This window comes from Sminthopsis crassicaudata, chromosome 1 (assembly GCF_048593235.1).
Source record: "Sminthopsis crassicaudata isolate SCR6 chromosome 1, ASM4859323v1, whole genome shotgun sequence".
NCBI classification, from domain to species: domain Eukaryota; kingdom Metazoa; phylum Chordata; class Mammalia; order Dasyuromorphia; family Dasyuridae; genus Sminthopsis; species Sminthopsis crassicaudata.
Genome location: NC_133617.1, coordinates 57,110,445 through 57,138,095, shown reverse-complemented (window position 1 = coordinate 57,138,095; position 27,651 = coordinate 57,110,445). Strand labels below are relative to the sequence as shown.

The following is a 27,651-nucleotide window of genomic DNA, read 5'->3' as shown; positions in this document are numbered from 1 at the left end:
TGACCTCCCGGGTTCTAAGGGCCCTCCCAGCTCTGACATCCCGGGTTCTAAGAGCCCTCCCAGCTCCGACCTCCTGGGTTCTAAGGGCCCTCCCAGCTCTGACCTCCTGGGTTCTAAGAGCCCTCCCAGCTCCGACCTCCTGGGTTCTAAGGGCCCTCCCAGCTCCGACCTCCTGGGTTCTAAGGCCCTCCCAGCTCTGACACCCTGGGTTCTAAGGGCCCTCCCAGCTCCGACCTCCTGGGTTCTAAGAGCCCTCCCAGCTCCGACCTCCTGGGTTCTAAGGCCCTCCCAGCTCTGACACCCTGGGTTCTAAGGGCCCTCCCAGCTCTGACCTCCTGGGTTCTAAGGCCCTCCCAGCTCTGACCTCCCGGGTTCTAAGGGCCCTCCCAGTTCTGAGGTCTGATCTGCTCTGTCCTAAGTGCCTCTCTCCTAGCTCTGACATCCTATGGTCTTTTTTTTCCCTAGTAAATTGATTTATTTCTAATACACATTGCTTTATGAATCATGTTGGGAGAGAAAAATCAGAGCAAAAGGGAAAAACCATGGGAGGGATGAGAAACAGAAAAAAGAAATGAACTTAGCATGTGTTGATTTACATTCAGTCTCCTTAGAACTTTTTCTGGATACAGAGGACATTTTCTGTCCAAAGTCTAGTGGGACACATATTATTTCTTAAGCTGTCTCTCATCTAAATCCAGAGGTCCCTATCCTTTGAACCCCAGAACCCCTCTTCTGTGCTGGGACCCCTTCCCACTTAAATCACCTATACCAAGACCTCCCCACCCCATTCTGTTTGGGGGCATTTCCCATGCCCCCCACCATCCCCCTCCACCCCAGGGCCTCCTTCCTCTGTGCTCACACCATTAAACCAAGGGTTCTCCGTCCTTTGCCCCCCAAGCCCAGGGTCCCTACTGGTGACCACTCTGTCTTTTACATCCCGAGGCCCTTTAGATCGACTCCCACTTTTTACCAGATGGGGAAACAGAGGCCTAAGTGACTAGCAGAAGCTCTCTCAGGCAGTCAACATCTTGTCTCTGGTGTTCACCACTTGTGCCATCGATCCCGTGGGCTCCATTTTATACCTTGGTAAATGAGAGAGTTGGACCGGAGGCCCCCTCTCTGTAACCCCTGTGGTCGCGGCCCCCTCAAGCCTCCTCTTACACCTGTGCTCTGTTGGCCCGATGTCCAGGTGTGTTTCTGCCCTGAGTTTTAGGGCCTGGATCCTCCCCCAGGCTCGGCCTAATGGGAGGGAGAGGGGGCTTTTGAGCCCCCAAATGGCGGAGCTTTCCTGGACGTGCCCAGTCACCCCATCCCTTTCTCTCTGCAGCAGGGGGACATTCTCCCCTATAGCCACCCCCTCCTGGTCTTCCTCTTCCTGGCCACCTTCGCCGTGGCCACGATCTGCCAGTGTTTCCTGTTCAGCACCGTCTTCTCCCACGCTAACGTGGCGGCCGCCTGCGGGGGGCTCCTCTACTTCACCCTGTACCTGCCCTATGTGCTCTGCGTGGCCTGGAGGGACCGAATGCCCCCAGCCCTGCGGCTGGCTGCGGTGAGGCTTGGGGTGTGGGCAGAGGGAGGCCTGGGAACAGAACGGGTCCGTTGGCAGGGACTCTGGGCAGCGCTTCTCTGTGGGCAGCAGGGGAAAGACCGCTGCCCAGGGAAACACGGCTGCTCTCAATCAAGACGCCCACCTCCCGACTTCCGGAGCCCTGGACCCTCCCCAAATGCTCAGACTTCTTCCCCCATAGGGCTCTTCCAAATGTTCCTTCTGGATCCCACACCCACTAACTCTGCACTTCTGTGAACCCCCCAGCACTGTCTGTAGAGCCCACCTAACCCTGAAGTTTCTTAGACTAACGTCATTCCCTGACTGCCCTCCGAACTCGATCTCACGCCTTCCCTTTGTGCCCACAGAGAGGTTTCCCTTCTCACTTTCACGAGTGGCTTGACATGTTTATTAGGGCGTGATATTTATGCTACTTCGTGAAAAGCTTGAGATAGATGCTTGAAAGAGAAAACGTGTCAAAATAACGTGCCCTCCTGGGGACCTCATGTTCTCTCTAGATCCCCCCGTGCTCTCTATAGACTCCCTACAGCCCCAGAGCGGTCCGAGACCTCCCCGTCCCTTATAGATCCCTCCTTCCCATCTGCAGACCCTGGACAGAGGCCACGCTGTGCCAGCTTCAGGCTAGGACAGCTGCCAGTCCTGAATGGCCTCCCTGAGGGCTGGCAACACCAACCTTGTGTGGGTTCTGGGACCAGGCTGCAGAGCGGGGAGGCTTGGGCCTGCCGAGTGCCTGGAAGAAAGAGGCTAAGGGAAGAGGAGGCAGTGCCCTGGGGAGGGGAAGGGAGAGATGCCCCCTTCACTTTCCTCCTGGCTCTCTAGAGCCTGGTGTCTCCAGTGGCTTTTGGCTTTGGCTGCGAGTACTTCTCCCTGTACGAGGAGCAGGGTGTGGGCATCCAGTGGCACAACATGGGCCGGAGCCCCGTGGCCGGTGATGTCTACAACCTGGCGCTGTCGGAGGCTCTGCTGCTCCTGGACGCTGGGCTCTATGCTCTGGCCACCTGGTACATCGAGGCCATCTGCCCCGGTGAGACCTGGGGAGAGGCGGGGCTGGGCAGAGGGGGTTGGGGCCGGGAGGCAGGACGCTGGGGACCTAAGGAGTGCACTCTCTCCGACTCACCATAGGCCAGTATGGAATTCCGCAGCCCTGGAATTTCCCCTTCCGGAAGAGCTACTGGTGCGGAGAGATGGAATCGGCCAGTCTGGACCCCGGCCCCCCCAAGGATGACCCTCAAGGTGGGTCTTTTTTCCTCCCCCATACCCGCTGACGACATGGTCCTAGAGGTTAAGCCCTCCTGCGCCCCTCCTGTTCCGTCCTAGCGAGCCTGCAGACCGTCCTCAGTTATATCTCGGTCTCATACTCCCCAGAACTCTGGGTAAACTTTCCCAGCCCTCACAGACCTGTCACATCCTTGGAGACTCCTCAGCCCCCCAGCAACCTTCATGCCCCTAACCTTTCACGCTCCCTGTGGCTGCCGAGCCCCCCAGTGCCCAGTGCGTGGTGAGCCCATAACAAGTGCTTGTCACGGGGGCAGCGAGGTGGCACGGTGGATAGAGCACTCTGGAGGACCCGAGTTCAAATCGTACCTCAGACATTTAACACTCCCTGGCCGTGTGACCCTGGGCCAGCCCCTCGCTCCCAACTGCCTCCGCAATGCTTGCCACCCTTGCCCCGTCCGTGTCCCTCCAGCCCCTCATGCCCCTTGATACCACTCACTCACTAAAGACCGGGGGCTTTCCCCTAGCCTCTGTGAACTTCTGTTAGAGAAAAAAAAAGTACTTTGGTCCCTGCAGTTCAGTTAATCAGCATCCTGGCAATGCCACGCACTTTATTTTGCACATTTCCAAACCTTGTTTAGGAAAGAGGTCCGTGTGATTCAGCAGGCTGCCAAAAGTGGAGGACCCTGCTCTGGCCCCCACCTCCATATTGGCCTTCCTGATTCCTCGGACCCCATCTAGACCCGTCAGGCAGAGAGCCTCTGCCCCCCAGGAAGCCTCATACCCTCATGGCCCTTCCATGCCCCCCTTCTCATGCCAACCCAAGATCAAGGAATGACATCCCTGAAGATCCGTCCCCTGTAGCCTCCTTCTCCCGGGGAGGGCAAAGCTTCTATCGTAGCAGAGACCTTAGGGAGGGGGAAGGAACAATCATTAAGCGCCTACTGTGTACCAGGGCTAATATTATGCTACAGCATTTTCACAAGAAACTATGGCAGATAAAAGTTAAGTGACTGCTCAGGATCACAGAACTATCCATTTCTTTTTTCTTTTGTTTTATTTTGTTTTGCTTTTAGCTGAGGCAATTAGGGTAAGTGACGTGCCCAGGGTCACACAGCTAGGAATTAAATGTCTGAGGACAGATTTGAACTCGGGTCCTCCTGACTAAAGGGCTGTCCCAGCTGGTGGATTTCTAAAGCTGAATTGGAACGTGGGTCTCCGGCCCCAGCACTCTCTCTACTCCACCTGCCCGCCCGCCTCAGCCAGCCCTGGGTGAATGGAATAGAATTGCAGCCCACTCACCCCCTCGCACCTTACAGATCCTCTTTGTCCCCCAGGACCCCCAGCGTCTCTCTGGGGTTTTCATTGCTTTCCCAGACTTCACAGTAGCGTGGATCTCCTCTGTGGTGTTGGGGGGAGCCTCCCGTGGCCGGGGCTGGGGGATCCGCATGCTCTGGTGCCTTGTTTCCTGCAGTGCTGGTGGAAGAACCATCTCCTGGGCTACCGGTGGGCGTGTCGCTTCGGGGCCTGGTGAAGTACTACCCTGGCAGCGCCCGCCCCGTCCTGCAGGGGCTCAGCCTGGACTTCTTCGAGGGCCACATCACTGCCTTCCTGGGCCACAATGGGGCTGGCAAGACCACGACTCTGTGAGTGCCGCCCGGCGAGGGGGGAGGGAACTGCACCGTGAGGCTGGGGGGGGGAGGACTCTTCCCCAGCCCCCACCTCCCCCCATCTCTGGAAACCTCCTTGAGCCCCAGCCCCATGCTGGCACATCTCCTCAGCCTCGGCCTGCCTTAGCTCTGACTTGTTGTACTCCCAGCTCCATCCTGAGCGGCCTCTTCCCCCCTACCCGGGGATCAGCTTTCATCCTGGGCCAAGACATCAGCTCCAACCGGGCAGCCGTGCGCCGCAACCTGGGCCTGTGCCCCCAGCACAACGTTCTCTTCGATATGTAGGTCACAGGCCTGGGCACGGTCCTAGCAAAGCCGATTGTCAGTGCTGGGTGGGCCTTGGGACAGAGTCAGGGCTGGGTCTGGAGAGCAGTGAGGGTAACTTAGAACCCAGAATGTCGGGGTGGGGGGACCCTTAGAACTTAGGGACCTCAGAGCAGAAGAGGGTCTTGGTTCCAGGCTCTGGAGAGGCCCTCGGGAAGAGTGCACTGAGCATTGGGGGAGGGGCTCATGCTCTCTTCCTGTCCCCAGTCTGACTGTGGAAGAACATATCTGGTTCTATGGACGCCTCAAAGGGCTGAGCCAGGCAGCCGTGAGCCAGGAGCTGCCTCATCTCCTGCAGGACGTGGGACTCCCCCACAAGCGGCAGGAGCAGACACGGCACCTCTCTGGTGAGCTTTGGACCCTCCTGTACTTCTCCAGATCCCATCCCCTCCCCTCCCCTCCCATTAGCCCTCTGGGTCCTGTGCTCAACCACGTAGTCTGACTTAGAGGCGAGAACAGAAGGAACGCTGAGAGACCAGCGCAGGGGGCTGGGGCCAGGGGCCTTGGCTCAGAGGACACTCCTGGGCTCACAGATGGCGACAGTGGGGGAGGTGAGGGTTTGGGGCAGACAAGGGTATTGTAAATAAGGTCAGGGAGGCCGGAGGATACAGAATTTGGGCTTTCCTCCCTGGGCTGTGGAAACCTGGGAAAGCTGGCTGAGCTGGGGAAAGACTGGTGGCCTCTGCAGGAGACACTGGAGGCAGGGAGGCCAGGCAGGAGGCTGCTGGGATGGTAGCAAATCAAGAGAGGGTGAAGTTGGCCCTGAGCTTCACCGGTGTCATTGGGAGCGGGGGGAGTGGGAGGTGGTGGTGATGGATAATACAGTGCCTGGGATGCAATGGTTGCTTAAATGAAATTGAATTGACCCCCAGGGCAAGATAACCATCAGATTGTTATCTGATGGGGGTCAGAGAAAAGAGACCATAGGATAGTTGCTGTTCAGTCATTTCAGACTCTTGGGGACCCCCTTTTGGGGTTTTCTTGGCCAAAAAACCTTCTGGAGTAGTTGGTCATTTCCTTTCCCAACCCATTTTATAGATGAGGAAACTGAGGCAAACAGGGTGAAGTGACCTGCTCAAGGTCACGGCCTTGGTAAGTGTCTGAGGCTGGATTTGAACTCAAGGCTTCCTGACTACACCTACCTGCTCATAGGATCACAGTGGGAGCTTAATAAATACTTTTGGACTGATTGATTGAAAGCTTTTATACAGTTAGAATGGACCTTCATTTTATAAAAAAGGAGGCCGAGTCCTGCAGAAAGAAATGTCCTGCCCCCAGCCTCGTGAGTTCTGGACCTAGATAGATAGATGCAGTAAGCGTGCCTCGGCCTTCTGCCGCTGAAGGCAAGGCCTTTTCTGCAACATTGTGTTACCTGGGGAGGGGATAAGATGGGCAAGGGATGTGCTGAGAGCGGACGGGGGAGTCTTGTTTCCTTGTCTGGCCCTGGAAGCCCAGACTTAGAATCAGGATCCCTGGGTTCAGTTTCCAGTCCTGCCTCTTACCAGCCCCAAGTTAGTTATCTTCTGAAAGTCTCAGTTTCTTCACCTGTAAAATAAGCAAGTTGGACTCAATGAGCTGACCGCTCGCTCATTATACCTCTGATTTCATATGCCGGCCTCCCTGCCCCCAGCTCAGGACCTGGGACCCTCTGCTGCCCCCTTGCAGTCACTATCCCCTCCAGACTCCTGGCTGTGCTAGACACCGATGCAGGATGCAGGGGGGCAGTCCTGACTGCTCCTGGCAATCTCCCCCTCTCTCAGGAGGGATGCAGAGGAAGTTGTCTGTAGCTATTGCCTTTGTGGGAGGCTCCCGAGTGGTCATCTTGGACGAACCTACAGCCGGCGTGGACCCGTTCTCCCGCCGAGGCATCTGGGAGCTGCTGCTCAAGTATCGGCAAGGTGGGTCAGGACCTGCTTGTTGAGAAGTTGCTCGAGTAATCCCCTCTCCCCTTCCTGCCGGGATCCTCATCTCTCCTCTTGGAGGGCCGGCACAATGCCTCGGATAAGACACTGGACTTGGAATAAGGAGGACATGGGCTCAGAGCCTTCCCTTCTTAGCTTGGTGACTGTGAGACCTGAGTGGTCACCTAGAGGGCTGGACTTAATGGCTTCTAGCACGGTGATCCTCATTCCATTCAATCCAGATCCTGCATCCTCAATGCCAGCTTAAGGGCCACCTCTTCCTGAAAGTCTCTCCTGATTGCACCCTTGAGGTTTCTGAGAGCCCTTCTCTCAGCCCTGAAAATACCCAGATCCCTCCCTTTTACCTGTGGTGAGGACCAGCTTCCTCCAGGAAGCTTCCAGAACTCCCCGGGGTCTACTCCCCTTGCCACCCTCTACAGGTCGCACAGTGATCCTGTCCACTCACTACATGGATGAGGCAGAGCTCCTGGGAGACCGTGTGGCGATGATTGCGGGGGGTCAGCTCCGCTGCTGTGGGTCCCCCCTCTTCCTCAAGAGCCACTTGGGCACAGGCTACTATCTGACCCTGGTGAAGCAGCAGCCGACCATGCTCCTCAAGGCTGGGAAGGTGGGGCTCAGACCAGACAGGTCTTAATTTTCCTCTCTCCCATGATTTTTCCCTTTTTCCCTTTTATTCTGATTTTTCTCTCCCTACATCAATATGTTAAAAATAGATAAAAATTAGAAGAAAAACTTAAAAAAAGAAAAAGAAAACCCAGATCCTTCATGGCCAGGACCCTCCTTGTCCTGTCCCCATGATGCCCTTGTGCCCCCAGGACCAGGACCATGGCAAGCTAGAGAGGAGCTGGAACAAAGGCCTAGAAAGCAAGGAGGGGAACCCGGCTAATACCACTGGTGAGTCTCTGATGATGGACCAGCCCGTTATGTCCTTATGGCCTGGGTTCCCTGACCTCCCGGGTTCTAAGGGCCCTCCCAGCCCTGACCTCCCGGGTTCTAAGGCCCTCCCGGCCCTGACCTCCCGGGTTCTAAGGGCCCTCCCGGCCCTGACCTCCCGGGTTCTAAGGGCTCTCCCATCTCTGACCTCCTGGGTTCTAAGGGCCCTCCCAGCTCTGACCTCCCGGGTTCTAAGGGCCCTCCCAGCTCTGACCTCCCGGGTTCTAAGGGCCCTCCCAGCTCTGACACCCTGGGTTCTAAGGACCCTCCTGGCTCTGATATCCTGTATTCCATAAGTGTCCTCTCTATGTGATGAGGGAGCTTCTTTACGTCCTGTCTCCTCTTGTCCAGATGTGGCCCAGCTGCTTGCACTGGTACAGAAACTTGTTCCTGAGGCCCAGCTGGTGGAGGAGCTGGGCAATGAGGTGGTGCTCACCCTGCCGTACGCTGGTGCCCACAACGGGGCCTTCGGGGAGCTGTTTCAGGAGCTGGACAAGCACCTCAAGGAGCTTGGCATCTCGGGCTACGGGATCTCAGACACCACCCTAGAGGAGGTAGGGAAGGCTGAAGGCTGGTGGGGCTCCAAGCACCAGGTTCCCCTCTCCTCGCTTTACCAGTATTGCCAAATTCCCCCCATCCACAGGGTCCTGTGGAGAAAGGGGTCCCTGGAGGCTCCCCTCTCTTCCTCTAATATACCCCAGGATCACAGGACCAGGTCTGACTTCCAGATCTTAGCAGTGGGCAAGTTTGGTGCTCTGCTTGAAGATCTGTCATCTCATTCCTAAAGCGTGGGGATCAGAGCAGCTCTGAACCTCTCCTCCTCATGTCTGGAGCCCCTAGAGTCTTGTCTTTCCTCCCTCACTATTGCATCATTTTTGCGGTCTCCTCTCCTCAGCTTTCCCCCACCCCACAGGGATCCTTGCCCTCCTCCCTCCAAGCCCCTCATTTCTCCTTCCAGATCTTCCTGAAGGTGGCCGAGGATAACGGCGTCGATGCAGACCCAGAAGGTATTACTGGGTCACCGTAAGGGGCTTGCAGGGGATTTTCAGAATCTCTGACCCAGAGGCATCTGTGGGGAGCTGGGTATTTCCTGAGCCCAGATTGGGGCCCTAGGTCCACCACTGACCCCCGGCAGCTTGGCACCAGACTGGGGAAGAGCCAGGGAGGCCGCGACCCCATTGCGAGGAGCAAGCCTTAGAGGCTGCTGGTCTGGAGAGCAGCCTCTCCCTCCATGGACAGCCTCTGTCTCCCTGGCAGACTGTGAAGGCCAGCCTCTTCGGCTGCATGTGCCCGCCCCAGTCTCTGCCCGTTGCCCGCAGATGATGAGCAAGGAGCATGCAGAGGAGAATGGGGATGTGGGTAAGTGTGCCCGTGGCTGCCCTCCCTGGCACTGGCATTGGAAGAACCTCGGGTTTGGAGTCAGAGGGAAAGGAGAGGGAATAGGCATTTATATAGCGCCAGCTGTGTGCCCTGTGCTAGGGCTTTTGACAGTTTTCTCACCACCCTGAGAGGCAAGAGCTATTATTTATGCCCATTTTTCCAATGAGGAAACTGAAGTAAAAAAAAACTGTGACCTGTCCAGTATCACACAGCCGAGCCTGAACTTGGATCTTGCTGACCTGGCTCGGTGTTCTCTCCACAGAGCCACCTCGCTGCCTCAGAAGGGGCACTGGGGTCTGTCTGCGGCTTTTTGACTGTGTGAACTTAAGCAAGTCACTTTTCCTTCACCAAGACTCCCTATGTCAGATAAAGAGGTCAGCCTATGTCAGGGGTGGGTGTAAAACTCAAATAGAAACAGATCCCTGTAATAGCAGATTGACCTAGAAAACCTCAGACTATTTAAAGCAATCCCAATAGACTGGGCAAAAAAAAAAAAAGCCATCTGAGTCAGATTTTTTCTGGATTTGCATCCAGAAAAAGAACTATGGAGACTGAATGTAAATCAGCACATGCTATGTTCATTTTTTTTTTAATTTTCCTCTCTCCCATGATTTTTCCCTTTTTCCCTTTTATTCTGATTTTTCTCTCCCTACATCAATATGTTAAAAATAGATAAAAATTAGAAGAAAAACTTAAAAAAAGAAAAAAGAAAACCTCAAACCATCTCTGTTGCATTACAATTTTATTTTGTTAAATGTTTTCCAATTGCATTCAAATCTGATCAGGGCAGCATTCTGGAGCCTAGGCAGCCCGGGGTCCCTGGAAGTTGAACCTCTGGTTTTCATGACCCCCAGAGCCCCTTCCTGCTCCAAAGCTTGAGTGTTTTATGACCCGTTCCCGTCCTTCCTCCCCTGCTGCTCTTGTCCCCAACAGCAGCCGATTCTGCAGAAACACAGGCTCTGCACCAAGAGCTGGGCAGCTCTGGGCGCGTGCAGGGCTGGGCCCTCACCCGGCAGCAGCTCCGGGCCCTGTTCACCAAGAGGTTCCTTCATGCTCGCCGCAGCCGCCGAGGGCTTTTTGCGCAGGTCAGTGGGTGTTGTGGGTGTCTGGGGCATAGGCCTGGGGTGTGCAGAAGGAGGGGGCTCTAAGGGGCTTTGGAGACTTCAGGGATCCCGGGCTCCCTTCGCCAAGCAGCCCTGGTGTGCCCTTAGATCGTGCTCCCCGCCTTCTTTGTGGGTCTGGCCCTCTTCTTCAGCCTCATCGTGCCCCGGGTTGGCCACTACCCGCCCCTGGAGCTCCACCCGGCCATGTATGGGTCCCAGGTCTCCTTTTTCAGGTGAGTGCCAGGCCGGGCAATGTGGGCAGTGAGGGCCCGAGCCAAGAAGGGCCACTTCTCCTTAGTGGTTTTTGTGTTTACAGTGAGGATGACCCTGGAAGTCTCCGATATTCCCAACTACTGAACGCCCTCCTGTCCAAGCCCGGCTTCCAAGGCGCTTGTGGGAGGAGGAGCTCAGGCCTGTAAGTGCCCCCCACTGAGAGGCCCTTTTTCCTCTGGCTCTCTGTGGTACTTTGTAGCAGTCCCTGGATGCCTTGTAACTCTTGCAGGCTCTGAGACTGAGTCATTGTTGCCATATTTAACTCCCACAGGATTAGTGGGGGGCGGTGTAGTTCTCAGGACTGGGTACAAGTGGGTCCTTCTTGGAGGGAAGGAGTGTGTGAGAGAGTGGGGGGGGGGGAGGTTCTGGAACCAGGAAATCATCCTGGCCTCGCTCAGACTCTTGGGACCTCACAGGGGGCAGGATTGTGCCCAGTCCGCCCGCCACAGCTTCTTGACGCCCCCAGTCTCCGAGGCTGTGGCTCAAGTCTTTGCAACAGGCAACTGGACCCAGCAGTTCCCATCCCCTGCCTGCCAGTGCAGCAGCCCCAGGGCCCGGAAGATGCTCCCTGACTGCCCGGAAGCGGCGGGGGGCTTCCCCCCTCCCCAGGTAAGGCCTAGAGAAGGGAAATCCGAGGCTCTCTGGGCCTGGGGGCCGGCAGGCTGGGCCCGCACTGAGGTTCTTTCCTGGGGCAGATGCAGGTGGGCTCGGGAGACCTGGTGCAGAATCTGACGGGAAGAAACATCTCAGACTATCTGGTTAAAACCTATCCTCGGGTCATCAGCCTGGGGTAAGGGCTCTGCTCATCCTGCTCAGCGTCCGAACCAAAGCCCCATTGCCATCCGTGCCGCTTTTGTGCCTACCCTTCATCTTTACTCTCTGTCCCCTAGGAACATGGACTGTCAGGGCTGGAAGGTCCTCTAGAACCCACAATGTCAGAGCTGGGAGGGCCCTTAGAACCCAGGATGTCAGAGCTGGGAGGGCCCTTAGAACCCAGGATGTCAGGGCTGGGAGGGCCCTTAGAACCCAGGATGTCAGAGGCAGGAGAGACCTTAAAACCCAGGATGTCAGAGCTGGGAGAGACCTTAGAACCCATGATGTCAGAGCTGGGAGGGCCCTTAGAACCCAGGATGTAAGAGGCAGGAGAGACCTTAAAACCCAGGATGTCAGAGCTGGGAGAGACCTTAGAACCCAGGATGTCAGAGCTGGGAGGGCCCTTAGAACCCAGGAAGTCAGAGCTGGGAGGGCCCTTAGAACCCAGGATGTCAGAGCTGAGAGGGCCCTTAGAACCCAGGATGTCAGAGGCAGGAGAGACCTTAGAACCCGGCATGTCAGAGTTGGGAGGGCCCTTAGAACAGAGACTATCTTGCCCACTGTAGTTCCCCATCCCCAAAGACCTTTCTCTGTCACAAGTAGTCACCTACCCCTAGGCAGGTTATAGGAGGGAGGCCGCCCCTGCCCCCTGACCTGTACTGACTAGGAGAGTGGTGGCCAGAGGAAAGCTCCCATCCTGCCCCTTTTTCAAATCTGGGGAAGAGCGACTAGAGCCCTTCCCTTCTTCTCTTCTCTCAGGTTGAGGACCAAGAAGTACGTCAATGAGATTAGGTGAGCTAGAGGGGAAGCAGTTAAGGAAGCAGGTTTTGAGAAGCAGGGGGTAAGGGAGGCCTAGGGAAAAGGGGAGAAGGGAGGGCTAAGGGCGGGCTGGGGCATGTGCTGGGGAAGAGTATTTGCAGACCTTGGGTGACCCATAGAGGAACAGGATGGACAGGGGAGAGAGACTAAGGGCTGTGGACAGAGCAGTGGAGGCTGGAGGAGGCTCCATGGCCTGCTCTGAATCTGGACCTGCCTCATCGCCAGATATGGAGGCTTCTCCCTGGGGGGCAGCTCCGGCTTGGACCTGGGCTCAGGGCCAGAGATCCTCAGCACCATCCAGGAGTTCCAAGCCTTATTCTACGGCTCCCAGGTGCTGGGGCAGGGGGTGGTGTGGATCACAAAGAGATGGGGGTGGGGCGGGGAAGGAGGGCTGGTCTCTAACTGTCCTCTCTCCCTGCCTAGAACAAAGTGGTACAGAACCTGCTCCAGAATCTCAGTGCTTGGGCTGAGGATCTGGATTCACAGAACAACGTGAAGGTGTGTGGGGGTTCTCCAGGCCCTGGGATCCTAGGGGCTGCTCCATCTCCTCTCTCCCAACCCCACTCTCAATCTTGAAAGCCAGGATTGGGTCTCCAGTGGGGGGCAGATGGGGTCCCCCATCTGAAAAGGAAGCAATCAGATATGAGGGTCTCTGAGGGACCTTCCAACCAGTAACTGTAGTCCTAAATCCCACCTCAGATTCTTACTAATATGTGGCCTTAAGCAAGACATTTAATTCCTCTCAACCTCAGTTTCCTCATCTGTATAATGGAGATGATAATAATAGCCCCTGCTTCCCAGGGCTGTTACAAAAATCAAATGAGATAACACATATAAAGTACATTACAAAACTGAAAATGTTATAGAAGGGTTGACTAACTTCATTATCATCAGTTTGCTCATCTGTAAAATGGAGGTGATGATAATAATAGCACCTGCCTTCCCCGGATTATTTCAAAATAATATGTAAAAGATGGTCTTTATAAAGTACTTAACAAATCTAAAAGTTCTATGTAAATATTCATGACCAATCCCACCTCAGTTGTAGATTTAGCTGTGTGAGCACCTGCAGGTTGCTTAATCTTTCTCACCTTCATGTTCCTTATCTATAAAATGGGGATAATAATGGCCCGGCCTCACCTGGAGGCTCAGAGGAGGTGATAGACATGCAGCTCTTTGCACACTGAATGTGTTCTATCTGGTTCCATTATCGTTACACTGATAACCTGCCAGAGGCCAGGGGCAATGACAGGGACTATCCTTGGTCCAGGTCTGGTTCAACAACAAGGGATGGCATGCCATGGTGGCCTTCATCAACAAGCTGAACAATGGCTTCCTGCGTGCTCACCTGCCCCCAGGGGCAGACCCGGAGACTTACAGCATCACCACTCTCAACCACCCCCTCAGCCTCACCAAGGAGCAGCTCTCCGAAGTCATCCTGTGAGTGCCGGCCCGAGGGCGCCCTGTCCAGTGCCCACCAGCTTCTCTCCCTTCTCTTCCCTTCTGACTTGTATTTGCCCCAAGCCTCTGCCATCTCTTCATATTTCCAATGCACGTTTATTTTGAGTCAACAAGAGATACTAACCCAAAAAAGTCACCTACAGAGTCACAAGCAGCTGGCTTATTGATTTGTAACAGAGCAAGGGATATACCCTATGCCGTTGGCAATAGCGTACTCACACTGGCTGCTGTCATTGGCCAGGTTTTTTTTTCTTCATATTTTGATAATTGTATTTCAATATAATTGCTTTTCTTACAATCCTACATATTTTATAAACTTTTTGAAAGATTTTTCAGCTTCCCAGCCTATCAGAGGTATCCAGGACATAATATCAGTTAAGAAGCCCAGGTCTTGATGAGCTGTCCTTCCACATCTCGATTGCATGATCCTAGGGCCTCTGACCTCCATGACTTTTGACCTCTTAACTGTAGGGCCTCTAGCTTTTACATAAGTCAGCAGGGAGTTAGGGAAAGAGCTGTGAATTTAATTGGAATCCCAGCTTTGTTTTCCTACAAAAATCCTCACTCTAAAATGAGGGGGTTGGACCAAGTGATATCCAAGGTCCTTTCTGATTTTCAATTTTATGATCCTTTATTTCTTTTTGTTTAATTTTTTTTAATTTTATAATTATAATTTTTCACAGTATATATGCACAAGTAATTTTTTTTTAACATTATCCCTTGTATTCACTTCTTTTCCAAATTTTCCCCTCCTTCCCTCTACCCCCTCCCCTAGATGACAGACACTCCCATACATGTTAAATGTGTTACTGTATATCCTAGATACAATATATGTGTGCAAAATCGAGTTTCTTGTTGCATGCTAAGAATTGGATTCCAAAGGTAAAAGTAACCTGGGTAGAATGACAATAGTGCAAACAGTTTACATTCAATTCCCAGTGTTCCTTCTCTGGGTGTAGCTGTTTCTGTCCATCATTTGATCATTTATTTCTGACCATTAATTTTGTGCTCCTTGGCCACCATGATCTTAACCATAATTCCATCATAATTTTTAACCCTTGTGCTTGGTGACCTGTTGTGATCTGTGATCTTAATCATGGATTCCTTTAACCTAGTGTTATCTCTAGTTTTTTTCTCATGATCTTTGACCTAATTACCGGTGCTTTCTAACTGCATAGTTGGTGGTCTCTCAGGAAACCCAGCTGCAAGCCCTTTACCAACCTCTTCCTCCTTCTGTGTCTGTGATTTTTCCCTGCTGTTGGCAGCCAACAGCCCAGTAACCCCCATCTCCTTCCTAGGATGGCCTCTTCGGTGGATGTGCTGGTGTCCATCTGTGTGCTCTTTGCCATGTCCTTCGTCCCAGCCAGCTTTGTACTTTTCCTCATTGAGGACCGAGTCAGCCGAGCCAAGCACTTACAGCTCCTGGGGGGCCTGCCTCCAACCCTCTACTGGCTGGGCAACTTTGCCTGGGACATGGTAAGAGGGACTGGGGGCAGGGCAGAACATGGGTCAAGGGATTAGAGGTCTTGGATTCTACTCCAGCCACTTTTGTCCTGAGTGTGAGTCTCCGGGTCTCAGATGGTCTTAACACCTCCACAAGTTCTGACATTCCCTGTTCTCTCAGAGACTGGCATCTTGGGTTCTAAGGGCCCTCTCATCTCTGACATTTGACATACCAAGGTTCCTCTTAGCTCTGATGTTCTTTTGTGTTCTAAGTCCTTGCCAGCTCTAACATTCTCTATTCATTATTCTGAAGTGTTCTACCCACTACCAGCCCTCCCCACCTTCTGCCTGCCCTGTTCTAAGGGCCTTCTCGGTACAGATATTCTGAAGTCCCTCTGAGTTATGACATTCCATGTTCTAAGGATCCGACAGGCTAATGTTCTTCTGGGGAAACTCGGTCCCATCCTCAGTAAGCTGAGGATCCCATGGGCACAGACACAGCTCATGTAGGAAAAAGAAAGGCTCCGGCAGAGACAGGACAGGGCCAGAGACAGTTCTGAGTCACTTGTGCTCATGGTTGTGGGAGCCAAGAGCCAGAAGATGTGGGAGGGCTCCTTCCCTGGAACCCCTTCAGCGTCAGAGTGGGAAGAGCTCTGAGAACATAGAGGGCCATGCCTAGGTAGGACCCACCCCATCATTTTAAATCATTTTAAGAAAGTGCCCTTTCTCCCTGGTGCAGAATGTTTGTGATGTGGGAGAGACCTGCCATCCTCCTGAGTGCACGTAGATGGAGGGAGGTGACGGGAGGGTGAGTGGCAGGTGGTCGTGACCAAGCGCCTCTTGCTCCCACAGTGTAATTACCTGGTACCCGCAGGCCTGGTGGTGCTCATCTTCCTGGGCTTCCAGCAGCGGGCATATGTGGCTCCAGCAAATCTGCCCGCCCTCCTGCTGCTGCTGCTGCTGTATGGGTGAGGGCCCGTTCCCTGCCCGGTGCCCTCTGCCTGCTCCATGGCCTCAGAGAATGCCCAGATTTTCCCTTAGGGCCCATATCCACTGATCGTGCCCACTCCTCTCTGCTTCAGACTACCTTAATGCCCATGCCATGCAGTTATTGCCTGCACTTCCCACAGGCCGCCTGCCTTCCATGATACCCCTGCCATCCCTTCTCCTTTCTCTCCAGCTGGTCCATCACACCACTCATGTACCCAGCCTCCTTCCTGTTCTCCGTGCCCAGCACAGCCTATGTGGTCCTGACCTGTCTCAACCTGTTCATCGGTATCAACGGCAGTGTGGCCACTTTTGTACTGGAGCTCTTCTCCAACCAGGTTTCGCTGTTCTGAACATTGGCACCTAGTGGGGGGTGGCAAAATCTCTAGATTAGGTTCCTGGGGGAAAAGGGGAGATGTATTAAGGGTACCTAACCTGCCTCTCTGCCCCAAACAGAGACTGAAGGATGTGAGCTGGATTCTGAAGAGGGTTTTCCTCATTTTCCCGCATTTCTGCCTAGGCCGAGGGCTCATTGACATGGTTCGGAACCAAGCAATGGCTGATGCTTTCCTGCGCCTGGGTGAATATCCCTCAACTAGCTCAAACAAAGCTCTGTTCTTGTTCTAAGGGCCCTCCCAGCCTTGACCTCCTGGGTTCTAAGGGCCCTCCCAGCCCTGACCTCCTGGGTTCTAAGGGCCCTCCTAGCTCTGACCTCCTGGGTTCTAAGGACCCTCCCAGCTCTGACCTCCTGGGTTCTAAGGGCCCTCCCAGCCCTGACATCCTGGGTTCTAAGGACCCTCTCAGCTCTGACCTCCCGGGTTCTAAGGACCCTCTCAGCTCTGACCTCCCGGGTTCTAAGGGCTCTCTCAGCTCTGACCTCCTAGGTTCTAAGGGCTCTCCCAGCCCTGACCTCCTGGGTTCTAAGGGCCCTCCCAGCCCTGACCTCCTGGGTTCTAAGGGCCCTCCCAGCCCTGATCTCCCGGGTTCTAAGGGCTCTCCCAGCCCTGACGTCCTGAGTTCTAAGGACCCTCCCAGCCCTGACATCCCGGGTTCTAAGGGCCCTCCCAGCCCTGACCTCCTGGGTTCTAAGGGCCCTCCCAGCCCTGATCTCCCGGGTTCTAAGGGCTCTCCCAGCCCTGACGTCCTGAGTTCTAAGGACCCTCCCAGCTCTGACCTCCCGGGTTCTAAGGGCCCTCCCAGCCCTGACCTCCTGGGTTCTAAGGGGCCCTCCCAGCCCTGATCTCCCGGGTTCTAAGGGCTCTCCCAGCCCTGACGTCCTGAGTTCTAAGGACCCTCTCAGCTCTCACCTCCTGGGTTCTAAGGGCCCTCCCGGCCCTGACCTCCTGGGTTCTAAGGGCCCTCCCAGCCCTGATCTCCCGGGTTTTAAGGGCTCTCCCAGCCCTGACATCCTGAGTTCTAAGGACCCTCCCAGCCCTGACCTCCCGGGTTCTAAGGGCTCTCCCAGCCCTGACGTCCTGAGTTCTAAGGACCCTCTCAGCTCTTACCTCCTGGGTTCTAAGGGCCCTCCCGGCCCTGACCTCCTGGGTTCTAAGGGCCCTCCCAGCCCTGATCTCCCGGGTTTTAAGGGCTCTCCCAGCCCTGACATCCTGAGTTCTAAGGACCCTCCCAGCCCTGACCTCCCGGGTTCTAAGGGCCCTCCCAGCCCTGACCTCCTGGGTTCTAAGGGCCTTCCCAGCTCTGACCTCCTGGGTTCTAAGGGCCCTCCTAGCTCTGACCTCCTGGTTCTAAGGGCCCTCCCAGCTCTGACCTCCTGGGTTCTAAGGGCCTTCCCAGCTCTGACCTCCTGAGTTCTAAGGGCCCTCCCAGCTCTGACCTCCTGGGTTCTAAGGGCCCTCCCAGCTCTGACCTCCTGGGTTCTAAGGGCCTTCCCAGCTCTGACCTCCTGGGTTCTAAGGGCCCTCCCAGCTCTGACCTCCTGGGTTCTAAGGGCCCTCCCAGCTCTGACCTCCTGGGTTCTAAGGGCCTTCCCAGCTCTGACCTCCTGGGTTCTAAGGGCCCTCCCAGCTCTGACCTCCTGGGTTCTAAGGGCCCCCCCAGCTCTGACCTCCTGGGTTCTAAGGGCCCTCCCAGCTCTGACCTCCCGGGTTCTAAGGGCTCTCCCAGCTCTGACCTCCTGGGTTCTAAGGGCCTCCCAGCTCTGACCTCCTGGGTTCTAAGGGCCCTCCCGGCTCTGACCTCCCGGGTTCTAAGGCCTTCCCAGCCCGACGTCCTGAGTTCTAAGGGCTCTCCCAGCTCTGACATCCTGTTTTTTAAGGACTACCAGTTCTTATATACAGCTTTTCTATAGCAAACAGAACCCTGTTCTGTGTTTATCTGTGACACATGGGAAAGGAAGCAGCCAAGAGCCAGAACAGTGTGATCTGAAAGAACCTGAGGTACTTCTCACAGCAGGAGAGACAGGACTCACAGGCTTAAGACCAGAGAGTCCCAGAAGGAATGAGGCAACAACCCAGGCTCTGTCCCTGTTATGATTCAGATATACTAAGTTCTGAGCCCTTAAGAAGGAGTCCTGGGATCTCACCTAGAAGGGTAAAGCAGGAAGCAGCGGGTTCAGAGCACTCAATCCAGTCCAGCCCCCTCACATTACAAAGGAGCCGACTGAGGCCCAGGAAAGGAAGTGACGGGGCTCTCAGAGTTAGTATCAGAGCTGGCACTAGCGTCTGGGGCTCTTGGCGCAATCCCAGGCTCTTTCCACTCCCCCAGACTGCCATTCAAGGAAAGTGTTATAAGGATATAGACTTTGGTCAGACTTTGAGAAACATCATTGGGCAGTGGCAAGAATTCTCGTCTTGAAGCCAGGAGACTTGGTTTCTTGTCCTAGCTCATCCACTTAATAATTGTGATTAACTTTGGACAAATCGCTTAACTCCTGAGCCTCAGTTTCTTGGCTTACAAAATGGAGATAATTATTTTTGAAGGAGTTTCTTCCTGGGACTGTTGTGAAGGAAGTCCTTGGTAACTTCTAGAAAGAAGACTCCTTTTGGAGTTGGAGGGCCTGGGTTTGAATAGTTCCGCATCCTGGGTCTTTTCTGTACTTTCTAAGGTCCCATAGTCAGCTCTGGGCCCTTCAGTCTAAGAAGGACATTGATAATCTGGAAAGTGTCCAGAGGGGCTAACTAGAATAGTGAAGAGCCCGAGTCTAAACTGAAACTTGGTTAGCCTGAAGAAGATTCAGTTTGAGGCAGGGAAGGGGCGTTAAGCCTTTTAGATGCTTTAGAAGGGGACTTGACTGGAAAGGAATGATCAGGGTCAGTACGAAGGAGTTAGAGGGATTTAAGTTCAATGCTGAGGAAAAAATGTCCAGCATGGGATGGCTGGAGATCTTCAGGTGAAGGCAGGATAGCCAGGCCAACCAGCAAGTCAAGAGCATTCTTAATTTTTTTAATAATAATAATAGCTTTTTATTTTCAAAATACACGCAAAGATAGATTTCAACATTCATCCTTGTACAACTTTGTGTTCCAAATTCTTCTCCCTCCTTTCTCCCTATCCCCTCCCCAAAATAGGTTAAACAGGTACAGTTCTTTTATGCATATTTTCACAATCATCATGCTATGCAAGAAAAATTAGATCAAAAAAATGAGAGGAAAAAACAAGCAGACAACAAAAAAGTAAAAATACCGTGTTGTGATCCACACTCAGTTCCCACAGTTCTCTCTCTGGATGCAGATGGCTCTCTCCATTATAAATCTATCGGAAGTGGCCCGAATCAGCTCGCTGTTGGAAAGAGCCAAGTATGATCATTACATGGTCTTGTTGTTGCCATGTACAGTGATCTCCGGGTTCTGCTCACTTCGCTCAGGACCAGTTCATGGAAGTCTCTCCAGGCTTTTCTGAAATCGGCCTGAAGAACGTTTTCTTTTTTTGCTGAGGCAGCTGACGTTAAGTGACTTGCCCAGGGTCACACAGCCAGGAAGTTAAGTGTCTGAGGTCAGATTTGAACTCGGGTCCTCCTGACTCCAGGGCTGGTGCTCCATCCACTGCACCATCTAACTGAGCCCTGAAGAGCATTTTTAAACACTTAACTCTGTGCCAGACTCTGGACTAAGTGCTGGGAATAGAGTGACAAGATAAATGGCCCATAGTGCACAGAGAGAAAGACCTGAGTTAAAATAGACTGCAGACACTTTACTAGCTGTGTGACGCCGGACAAGTCACATAACTCTGCCTCAGTTCCCTCATTGTTGTCCAATTGTGTCCAACTTGAGATTTTCTTGGCAAAGACACTGGCCATCTATCCAGAGAGAGGACTGTGGGGACCAAATGTGCTTCGCCACATAGCATTGTCCTTTTTTGTTTTTTGCTTGCTTTTTTTTTCTTTTGTGTTTTTTTCCCCTTTTGATCTGATTTTTCTTGTGCAGCATAATAAATGTGAAAATATGTTTAGAAGAATTGCACGTTTAACCTTGTATTGGATTACTTGCTGTATAGGGGAGCGGGAAAGGGGGATAGAGGAAGAAAAATATGAAACATAAGATTTTGCAAGGGTGAATGTTGAAAATTATCTTTCTTTGTAAGCATTTTGAAAAGTAAAAACCTATTATTATAAAAATAAATAAATAAACAATTTAAAATTATATATTATAGAAAACTTATAAAAATAAGTAATTTTTTAAAATTTTAAATTACTTTTAAAAAGAGAAGAAACTGGAATAAGAGAAGACAGTCTCGGTGCTTGGAGTTTGTTTTCCCCTCCTCCCATCTCTCCCATCCTGCTGTGGTGGCTGGCAGGCAGGTCTCATGTGGTGTCTTTCTCCCCAGGAGATGAGCAGTTCAAGTCCCCGCTGAGCTGGGAGCTGGTTGGCAAGAACCTGTTTGCTATGGGACTGCAGGGGCCCATCTTCCTTCTCCTAACCCTCCTCCTGCAGCACCGAGCCCGCCTCCTGCCTAGGTCAGCCACTGCGAGACGGGGGTCAGAATCAAGGAGCCATGGTCTGGGGGGACGCTGGGAACCAGTGGGTAACCATGGGGGCTCTTGGGTTTGGATGAGAAAGGCAGACGCGCGGGGGGTATAAGATTTGACTAGGGGTGGGTTGGGGGTAAGAGTAGTCTAGGGGAGAAGCCTGGGGTTGTGGGCTTTGGGGAGCACAAGGAGGAAAGATTGCCTTCTGCTCATGCTTACTCACAAGTACTTCCAGATGGCCTCTGGGACCCCAGCCCCAGCCCAGAGAGGAGGAGCAGGAGGAGGACGAGGATGTGAGCCGGGAGCGGGAACGGGTCCAGCAGGGGGCCACCCAGGGAGACGTCTTGGTGCTCAAGAACCTGACCAAGGTGAGGGCATGGATCCCCCTGGACAGCTCCCCACTTGGGGTTTAGAGACGTCTGGGGGCAGCCATTTGTTTGCACATAGGTCCGTGAATCTGTCTGCAATGGTCATCTTTGTTCCTTCTCCCACTCTTTGCCAGATATACCAGGGTCAGAAGAAGCCGGCCGTGGACTGCTTGTGTCTGGGGATCCCCCCGGGGGAGGTAAGGATTTATAAGCACGTCTGGAGCAATAGCCCCCTCATGTAAGGATTTATGGTCCAGACTTTACAGATGAGGAATCGGGCTCTGAGCTAATAAATCCAGTCCCACAGATAGTTATAAAAACAGTGTTAACGACTGTGGGAATCAGGACAGGTCTGAAGGATTCTGCAGAAGAGGGGGCTCATCCCAGGGGGCCAGGGACCGCCAGGGCAAAGCTCATGGGCGGAAGGTTGATCCCCAAGCCCTAAGCGGAGCCAGTGAGCCAGAGAGGCGGGAGCAGAGAGCAGGGAGGGGCGCAGAGGCCTTGAATGTCAGGGTGAGGGGGCGGCCTAAGCTAGCCAAGTGAGGGGGGCAGACCTCAGTCGGGTTGGCAGCTGGGAGAGAGTGGGGGGACTCGGCCGGGAGGCCAAGCAGGGGCTCTGAGAGGAGTCCTGGAGGAAGTGAGGAGGATGGAGGCCTGTGAGTGGGGGGGACGGCTGGGGGAGTCTTCTGTGGGAAGGGTGGTGGCGCCTCCTGCTGGAATATTGGGGTTCTGGGGGTGCCTGCAGAAGGCCCACCTGGAGGTTCCTAGAGGGCAGACGTAGAGATTTCAGAGTCTGACTTCTCTGTCTCTCTGTGTCTGTGTCTGTCTGTCTGTCTTTCTGTCTCCGCCTCCCTGTGTCTGTCTGTTTCTGTCGCTGTCTCTGTCTCTTGTCAATCTTAATATCTTTGTCTCTGTCTCTCTATTTCTCTCTGTCTCTATCTCTATATCTCTGTCTATCTCTGTCTCTCCATGTCTGTGTCTGTCTGTCTGTTTCTGTCTCTCACTATCTCTCTGTCTCTTGTCACTCTTAATATCTGTGTCTCTGTCTCTATCTCTATATTTCTGTCTGTCTCTGTCTCTGTATGTGTGTCTGTCTTTGTTCTGCCTCTCCCTGTCTCTCTTGTCAATCTTAATATCTGTGTCTCTGTCTCTATCTCTATATTTCTGTCTGTCTCTGTCTCTGTATGTGTGTCTGTCTTTGTTCTGTCTCTCCCTGTCTCTCTTGTCAATCTTAATATCTGTGTCTCTGTCTCTATCTCTATATTTCTGTCTGTCTCTGTCTCTGTATGTGTGTCTGTCTTTGTTCTGTCTCTCCCTGTCTCTCTTGTCAATCTTAATATCTGTGTCTCTGTCTCTGTGTCTCTGTGTCTCTTTGTGTCTCTGTCTCTGTGTCTCTGTCTCTGTGTCTCTCTATCTCTTTGTGTCTCTGTCTCTGTGTCTCTCTTTCTGTGTCTCTCTCTCCTTGTAGTGTTTTGGGCTCCTGGGGGTAAATGGGGCAGGGAAAACATCCACGTTCCGCATGGTGACGGGAGACACCCCAATGAGTGGGGGTGAGGCTTTCCTTATGGGCTTCAGGTGAGTGAAGGGGAGCCCTAATGGAGGGAGGCTGGGGCAGGGGAAGATGCCCCTCTCCTCAAAATCCTAGACTATTGCTAGGGGACAAAGGGCCTGGAGTCCACCGTTCCTGTCCTCAGAGCATAACTTTCTTTGGGCTCCCTCTGGTTAATCCAGCCCCCTACCCGTTAATCCCTGTTTCTCCATCCTTTTACTATCTATGTGCTCTTCCCTGGGGTCCCTACCTTCCCATCCCCCCTTTTCTACATCCTTCTTTCTCCTTTCATCCCTCTATCCTCACCCCCATCTCCCCACCTCCCTCTGTACCCTATTCTCGATCTCCCATCCCTTTGGTCCCTCATCCCTGTCTCCCAGTGCTCTCTTCCTCATCCCCCTCTCTCCATTCTCCTGCATCCCATCCATCTCCCTATTCCCATGACACCCTTCCCTCTCCATCTCTCTGTGTCCCATTCTGTGCCTTTTATCCCTCCCTCCCTATTCCTTCATCCCCCTTCCCTCTCTTTGCTATTCCATCTCCTTGCTCCCTCCTCCCCCCACAGCATCCTGAGTGACCTGCAGTCAGCCCAGAGCCACATGGGCTATTGTCCCCAATTTGATGCCATCACAGAACTTTTGACTGGTCGGGAGCACCTGGAATTTTTCTCCCGACTCCGGGGGGTACCTGAGAGGGAGGTTGCCCAGGTAAGCCTCCAGGGTGCCGTGTTTCCTGTTAACTCTGAACACCCAAAGAACATGCAACTTTATCCTGACCTGTGCCACGGCCCTACGACCTGCTTAGCTCATAGGGTGGGAGTCAGGATCCAAAGAGGTAAATCTGTAAAATTGCTGCAGACATGAAAGTACAATCCCCAGAATCCCATTAGAACCCAAGCCCCTGGAGGCTCTCCCTGCCCTGCAGGGATACAGGCTGGGAATACCTGGCTCCATCCTCAGCCTAGTTTATTGATTTGATGTCCCATTCCTGGGCATGAGCCCAGACATGAGCCTCACCAGATTGATTCCTGAATTGCCTTGGCCAAGATAATGCTTTAGTGGAGACCACCCTTCTGATGATAAACCAAGAAATAAGCATTTATTAGCACCTACTGTGTACCAGGCATTGAGAATGCAAAATCAAAGTGAAACACTTCCTACTCTCAAAGAATTGATCCAGGGGAGACCCCCAACACCATATGTGGCTCAATGCAAAATAGATCCCAAGCTCATTTGGAGAAGGCAGGAGTGAGTAAGTGGGGAAAGGGAAGGATAGAGGATCAAGAAAGACCTCTTAGCAAAGGTGACATTTGAGCTGAGCCTTAAAGGAATATATATTATTATATTCCTTATATATAATCACATGTAATCATATAGCTAATAAAAGGCAGAGCCAGCATTTGAATCCAAATCTCTCAAGTCCAAATACCAGAGCTCTTTCCATCAGACCTTGCACAGGAAGGTTGGTCTTGTCATGAGCAGAATTACTTTTATAGCCCCTTGAGCGTGGGGGATTCTCCCTGATTTCCCTTTGTGCCTCCTTCAGTGCCACTGAGCCCACGTGGAGACCCTCAGCCTTAGGGGGGTTCCTCCTGGTCTCTCCCTTTGCAGGTGGCCCAATGGGGCCTGACCAAGCTGGGGCTGCTACAGTATGCAGATCAGCCCTCAGGTGGCTACAGCGGCGGGAACAAAAGGAAGCTGTCCACTGCCATTGCCCTAGTGGGAGGACCGCCAGTTATCTTCCTGGTGAGTCACTCAGGATCGTGGATGGGAGGGGGACAGAACCCCCAGATCACACCCCTTCAAGCTCACAGATCTCTACTTTGGGGAAGCAGGGAAACTGAGGCACGGAGCAGGACCAATCCCAGAAATTCTCAGCCTCTGAGCCTCACGGACCCGTTGCCTCCTTCTGAAATTGTTTTCTGCTCCTCATAGTCATCACTAGTGCTAGGTGATCTTCAACAACTTTATTCCCTCTCTGGGCCTCAGTTTCCCCTTCTATAAAATGGGAGCCTTGGATAAGGTTCCAGCATACTATAGGAAGGAGGCCTGGTTTTGGAGGTCAGAGGATGTGGATTTGAGTTCTGGTCCCAGTAATATCGCTTTGGTCAAGGCACTTCCTTTCTGTGGGCCTCGGTTTCCCCAGATGTACAGTGAAGGGCTTGGGCTAGATCTCAGATCATTTCAACTCAAAATTCACAGATTCTGTGAGGGAGTGGGAGTGAGGGAAGAAAGAGATGAAGGGCTTGCATGGGCCTCTCCCCAGCCCACCGTGAGGAGAGAGCTGTGCCCTGTGGAGGAGGCTGGGGCAGAACTCTGAGTCTGCAGGGTGTGGAGTGGAGCACTGGGCACATCTCCAGTCTGCTGGGATTGCTTGATGCTCTCTTCTGCCCCCAAGGATGAGCCCACCACAGGGATGGACCCCCGGGCCCGGCGCTTCCTCTGGAACAATGTCCTGGGTGTTGTCAAGGAGGGGCGCTCTGTAGTGCTTACCTCCCACAGGTAGAAGACACAGAGAAGTAGGGAGGGAGAGAAAGAAAGGGGAGAGGGGAAGGGGGGGGAGGGAGGGAAAGGGGGAAGAGAGGGGAAGGGGAGGAGAGGGAGGGAAACGGGGAAGAGAGGGGAAGGGAAGGAGAGGGAGGGAAAGGGGGAAGAGAGGGGAAGGGGAGGAGAGGGAGGGAAAGGGGGAAGAGAGGGGAAGGGAAAGAGAGGGGAAGGGGAGGAGAGGGAGGGAAACGGGGAAGAGAGGGGAAGGGAAGGAGAGGGAGGGAAAGGGGGAAGAGAGGGGAAGGGGAGGAGAGGGAGGGAAACGGGGAAGAGAGGGGAAGGGAAGGAGAGGGAGGGAAAGGGGGAAGAGAGGGGAAGGGGAGGAGAGGGAGGGAAAGGGGGAAGAGAGGGGAAGGGAAAGAGAGGGGAAGGGGAGGAGAGGGAGGGAAAGGGGGAAGAGAGGGGAAGGGAAGGAGAGGGAGGGAAAGGGGGAAGAGAGGGGAAGGGGAGGAGAGGGAGGGAAAGGGGGAAGAGAGGGGAAGGGAAAGAGAGGGGAAGGGGAGGAGAGAGGGGAAGGGAGAGAGAGGGAGGGGAAGGGGAGGGAAGGGAGGGGAAGGGGAGGAGAGGGGACGGGGGAGGAAAGGGAGAGAAAGGGAGAGGGGAAGGGAAAGAGAGGGGAAGGGGAGGAGAGGGAGGGGAAGGGAGGGAGAAGGAGGGAAAGGGGGAAGAGAGAGAGCAGAGAGACAGAGAGGGAAAATGATGGAGGGAGGGTGGGAAAGAGCAAAGAGAGGGAGAAAGAGTGTATGTGTGTGGGGGAAGAAGCCCCCAGACTGAGAATAAGCGTCTGGGGGGCAGGAAGGAGAAGCTGGGGGCGGCGTGGCTAGACTTGGGGTCATCGGTTCTTGGAAAGGGCTGTGACGGGGGAGAGAACGCTGGAGAGGGAGAGCCAGGGTCGGAGTGGGTGGGGGAGGATAGGGAGCCCTGGTGGAGAAAGCGCGCGGGTTGGGCGGAGGCCTCGGTGACTGACCCCGCCCGCTCCCTCCAGCATGGAGGAATGCGAGGCTCTGTGCACCCGCCTGGCCATCATGGTGAACGGGCGCTTCCAGTGCCTGGGCAGCGCGCAGCATCTCAAGAACAGGTAACGGGTGGGCGGGGCCGGGCGCCTCCTGTGCGGAGAGGACGCCCCGGGGCCGCCCCCCCCAGCCGTAGTGTCTCCCGGGCGGGACCCCCCTGCCCCCGCAGCCCCTCGCTCCCTCGGCCGCTGCTGCACCTCCCGCAGCCTCCCCCGGCCGGGCCTGCCTCCTCCTGGGCCTCCCCCTTTGGGAGGGGAGGCGGGCGGGGTCTCAGCCGGGCCCTTCGGCAGGTTCGGAGAGGGCTACACGGTGTCGCTGCGGGTGCCCGTCTGCCAGCCGGGGCCCGCCCGGGACTTCATGGAGGCCTCCTTCCCCGGAGCCCTGCTCAAGGAGCAGCACGGCTGCCTGCTGCGCTATCAGCTGCCCGCCGGGCACTGCCCGCTGGCCCGCCTCTTCGGGGAGCTGGCCGCGCACAGCCCGCGCCTGGGCATCGAGGACTTCTCTGTTACCCAGACCACGCTCGACCAGGTCAGCCTGGGCGGGAGCTGCTCGGCCTCAGGCCGGGGTCGCGTCGTTCCGGACCTGCCTCCCCCGGGAAGCCCTCCTTAACCCCCCTCACTCCGCTTCCCTGGCTGTCCACTTGCCTGCCCTAACGCGCCCTCCCGCCCTGTCCCCTCAGGTGTTTGTGTATTTTGCAAAGGACCAAGGTGAGGAGGACAGCCCCGGGAAGCCGGCCTCTCCCCGCGCTGAGTCCAGTTGCCGAAGCCCCCACAGGGTCAGCTGCTTTCTGGAGGACACCAGTGTGGCTGAGAGCTTGGTCTGACCCAGGACCGATGGAAACTCCTCTGGCCAGGAGCCTGCCCCCCAGGGTGGGGGAGGGGGCTGAGTGATGTCCGGAGCCTGGGGCAGCAACCACCACTGTCCCCTGTCTCCCTACCAGCCCCCATGGGGCCCCTTGTCCCCCAGGGAGCCAAAGGGAAGAGCCCTGAGGTCACCCCCAGAATGGGGCTGCTGCTGTGGCTCCGGGTCTCCCTTCTGCCTCCCCTTATTCACAAATAAAAGAGTAAAACCAAGAGATACCGGGACGTCTCACATGTGTGCCCACGCATGGCCTGGGTAGGGCTCCATGTATGCGTTCATGTTTATGGGTGTGTGAGGGGCTGGGCTGCTGAAAGGGAGAGGGCCCAAATCCTAACCCCGGCTTAGAAAGACCACCTGGGTGACCTTGGACAAGTCCCAGAAGCGCCAGATCTCAGAGAAGGATGAGCGCTTCCTGTCCTGCCCGCCTCGGACACACCTCCGGACAGATGAGGGAGAGCCATTGCTTCCAGATGCAGCCCC

At 54.4% G+C, this 27,651-nt stretch overlaps 1 protein-coding gene across 1 annotated transcript in view; it reads left to right on the top strand.

Annotated features, from left to right (window-relative positions):
- The window catches only part of ABCA7 (ATP binding cassette subfamily A member 7), a 56,523-nt gene extending 29,138 nt beyond the window's left edge, over window positions 1-27,385 (top strand). Inside the window, 35 exon segments of the mRNA XM_074305218.1 lie at window positions 1,328-1,549; window positions 2,387-2,591; window positions 2,690-2,800; window positions 4,257-4,428; window positions 4,602-4,733; window positions 4,984-5,123; window positions 6,537-6,674; window positions 7,118-7,305; window positions 7,514-7,592; window positions 7,983-8,185; window positions 8,590-8,638; window positions 8,889-8,990; window positions 9,945-10,096; window positions 10,223-10,347; window positions 10,431-10,529; window positions 10,804-10,996; window positions 11,083-11,177; window positions 11,960-11,992; window positions 12,245-12,350; window positions 12,443-12,517; window positions 13,290-13,459; window positions 14,779-14,956; window positions 15,776-15,891; window positions 16,104-16,248; window positions 16,367-16,490; window positions 20,693-20,822; window positions 21,070-21,202; window positions 21,337-21,399; window positions 22,671-22,777; window positions 23,317-23,458; window positions 24,362-24,496; window positions 25,149-25,252; window positions 26,283-26,375; window positions 26,601-26,838; window positions 26,990-27,385. Of these exon segments, the coding sequence (XP_074161319.1) occupies window positions 1,328-1,549; window positions 2,387-2,591; window positions 2,690-2,800; window positions 4,257-4,428; window positions 4,602-4,733; window positions 4,984-5,123; window positions 6,537-6,674; window positions 7,118-7,305; window positions 7,514-7,592; window positions 7,983-8,185; window positions 8,590-8,638; window positions 8,889-8,990; window positions 9,945-10,096; window positions 10,223-10,347; window positions 10,431-10,529; window positions 10,804-10,996; window positions 11,083-11,177; window positions 11,960-11,992; window positions 12,245-12,350; window positions 12,443-12,517; window positions 13,290-13,459; window positions 14,779-14,956; window positions 15,776-15,891; window positions 16,104-16,248; window positions 16,367-16,490; window positions 20,693-20,822; window positions 21,070-21,202; window positions 21,337-21,399; window positions 22,671-22,777; window positions 23,317-23,458; window positions 24,362-24,496; window positions 25,149-25,252; window positions 26,283-26,375; window positions 26,601-26,838; window positions 26,990-27,133 (4,641 nt within the window). The 3' untranslated portion in view covers window positions 27,134-27,385.
- Window positions 27,386-27,651: the final 266 nt, after the last annotated feature.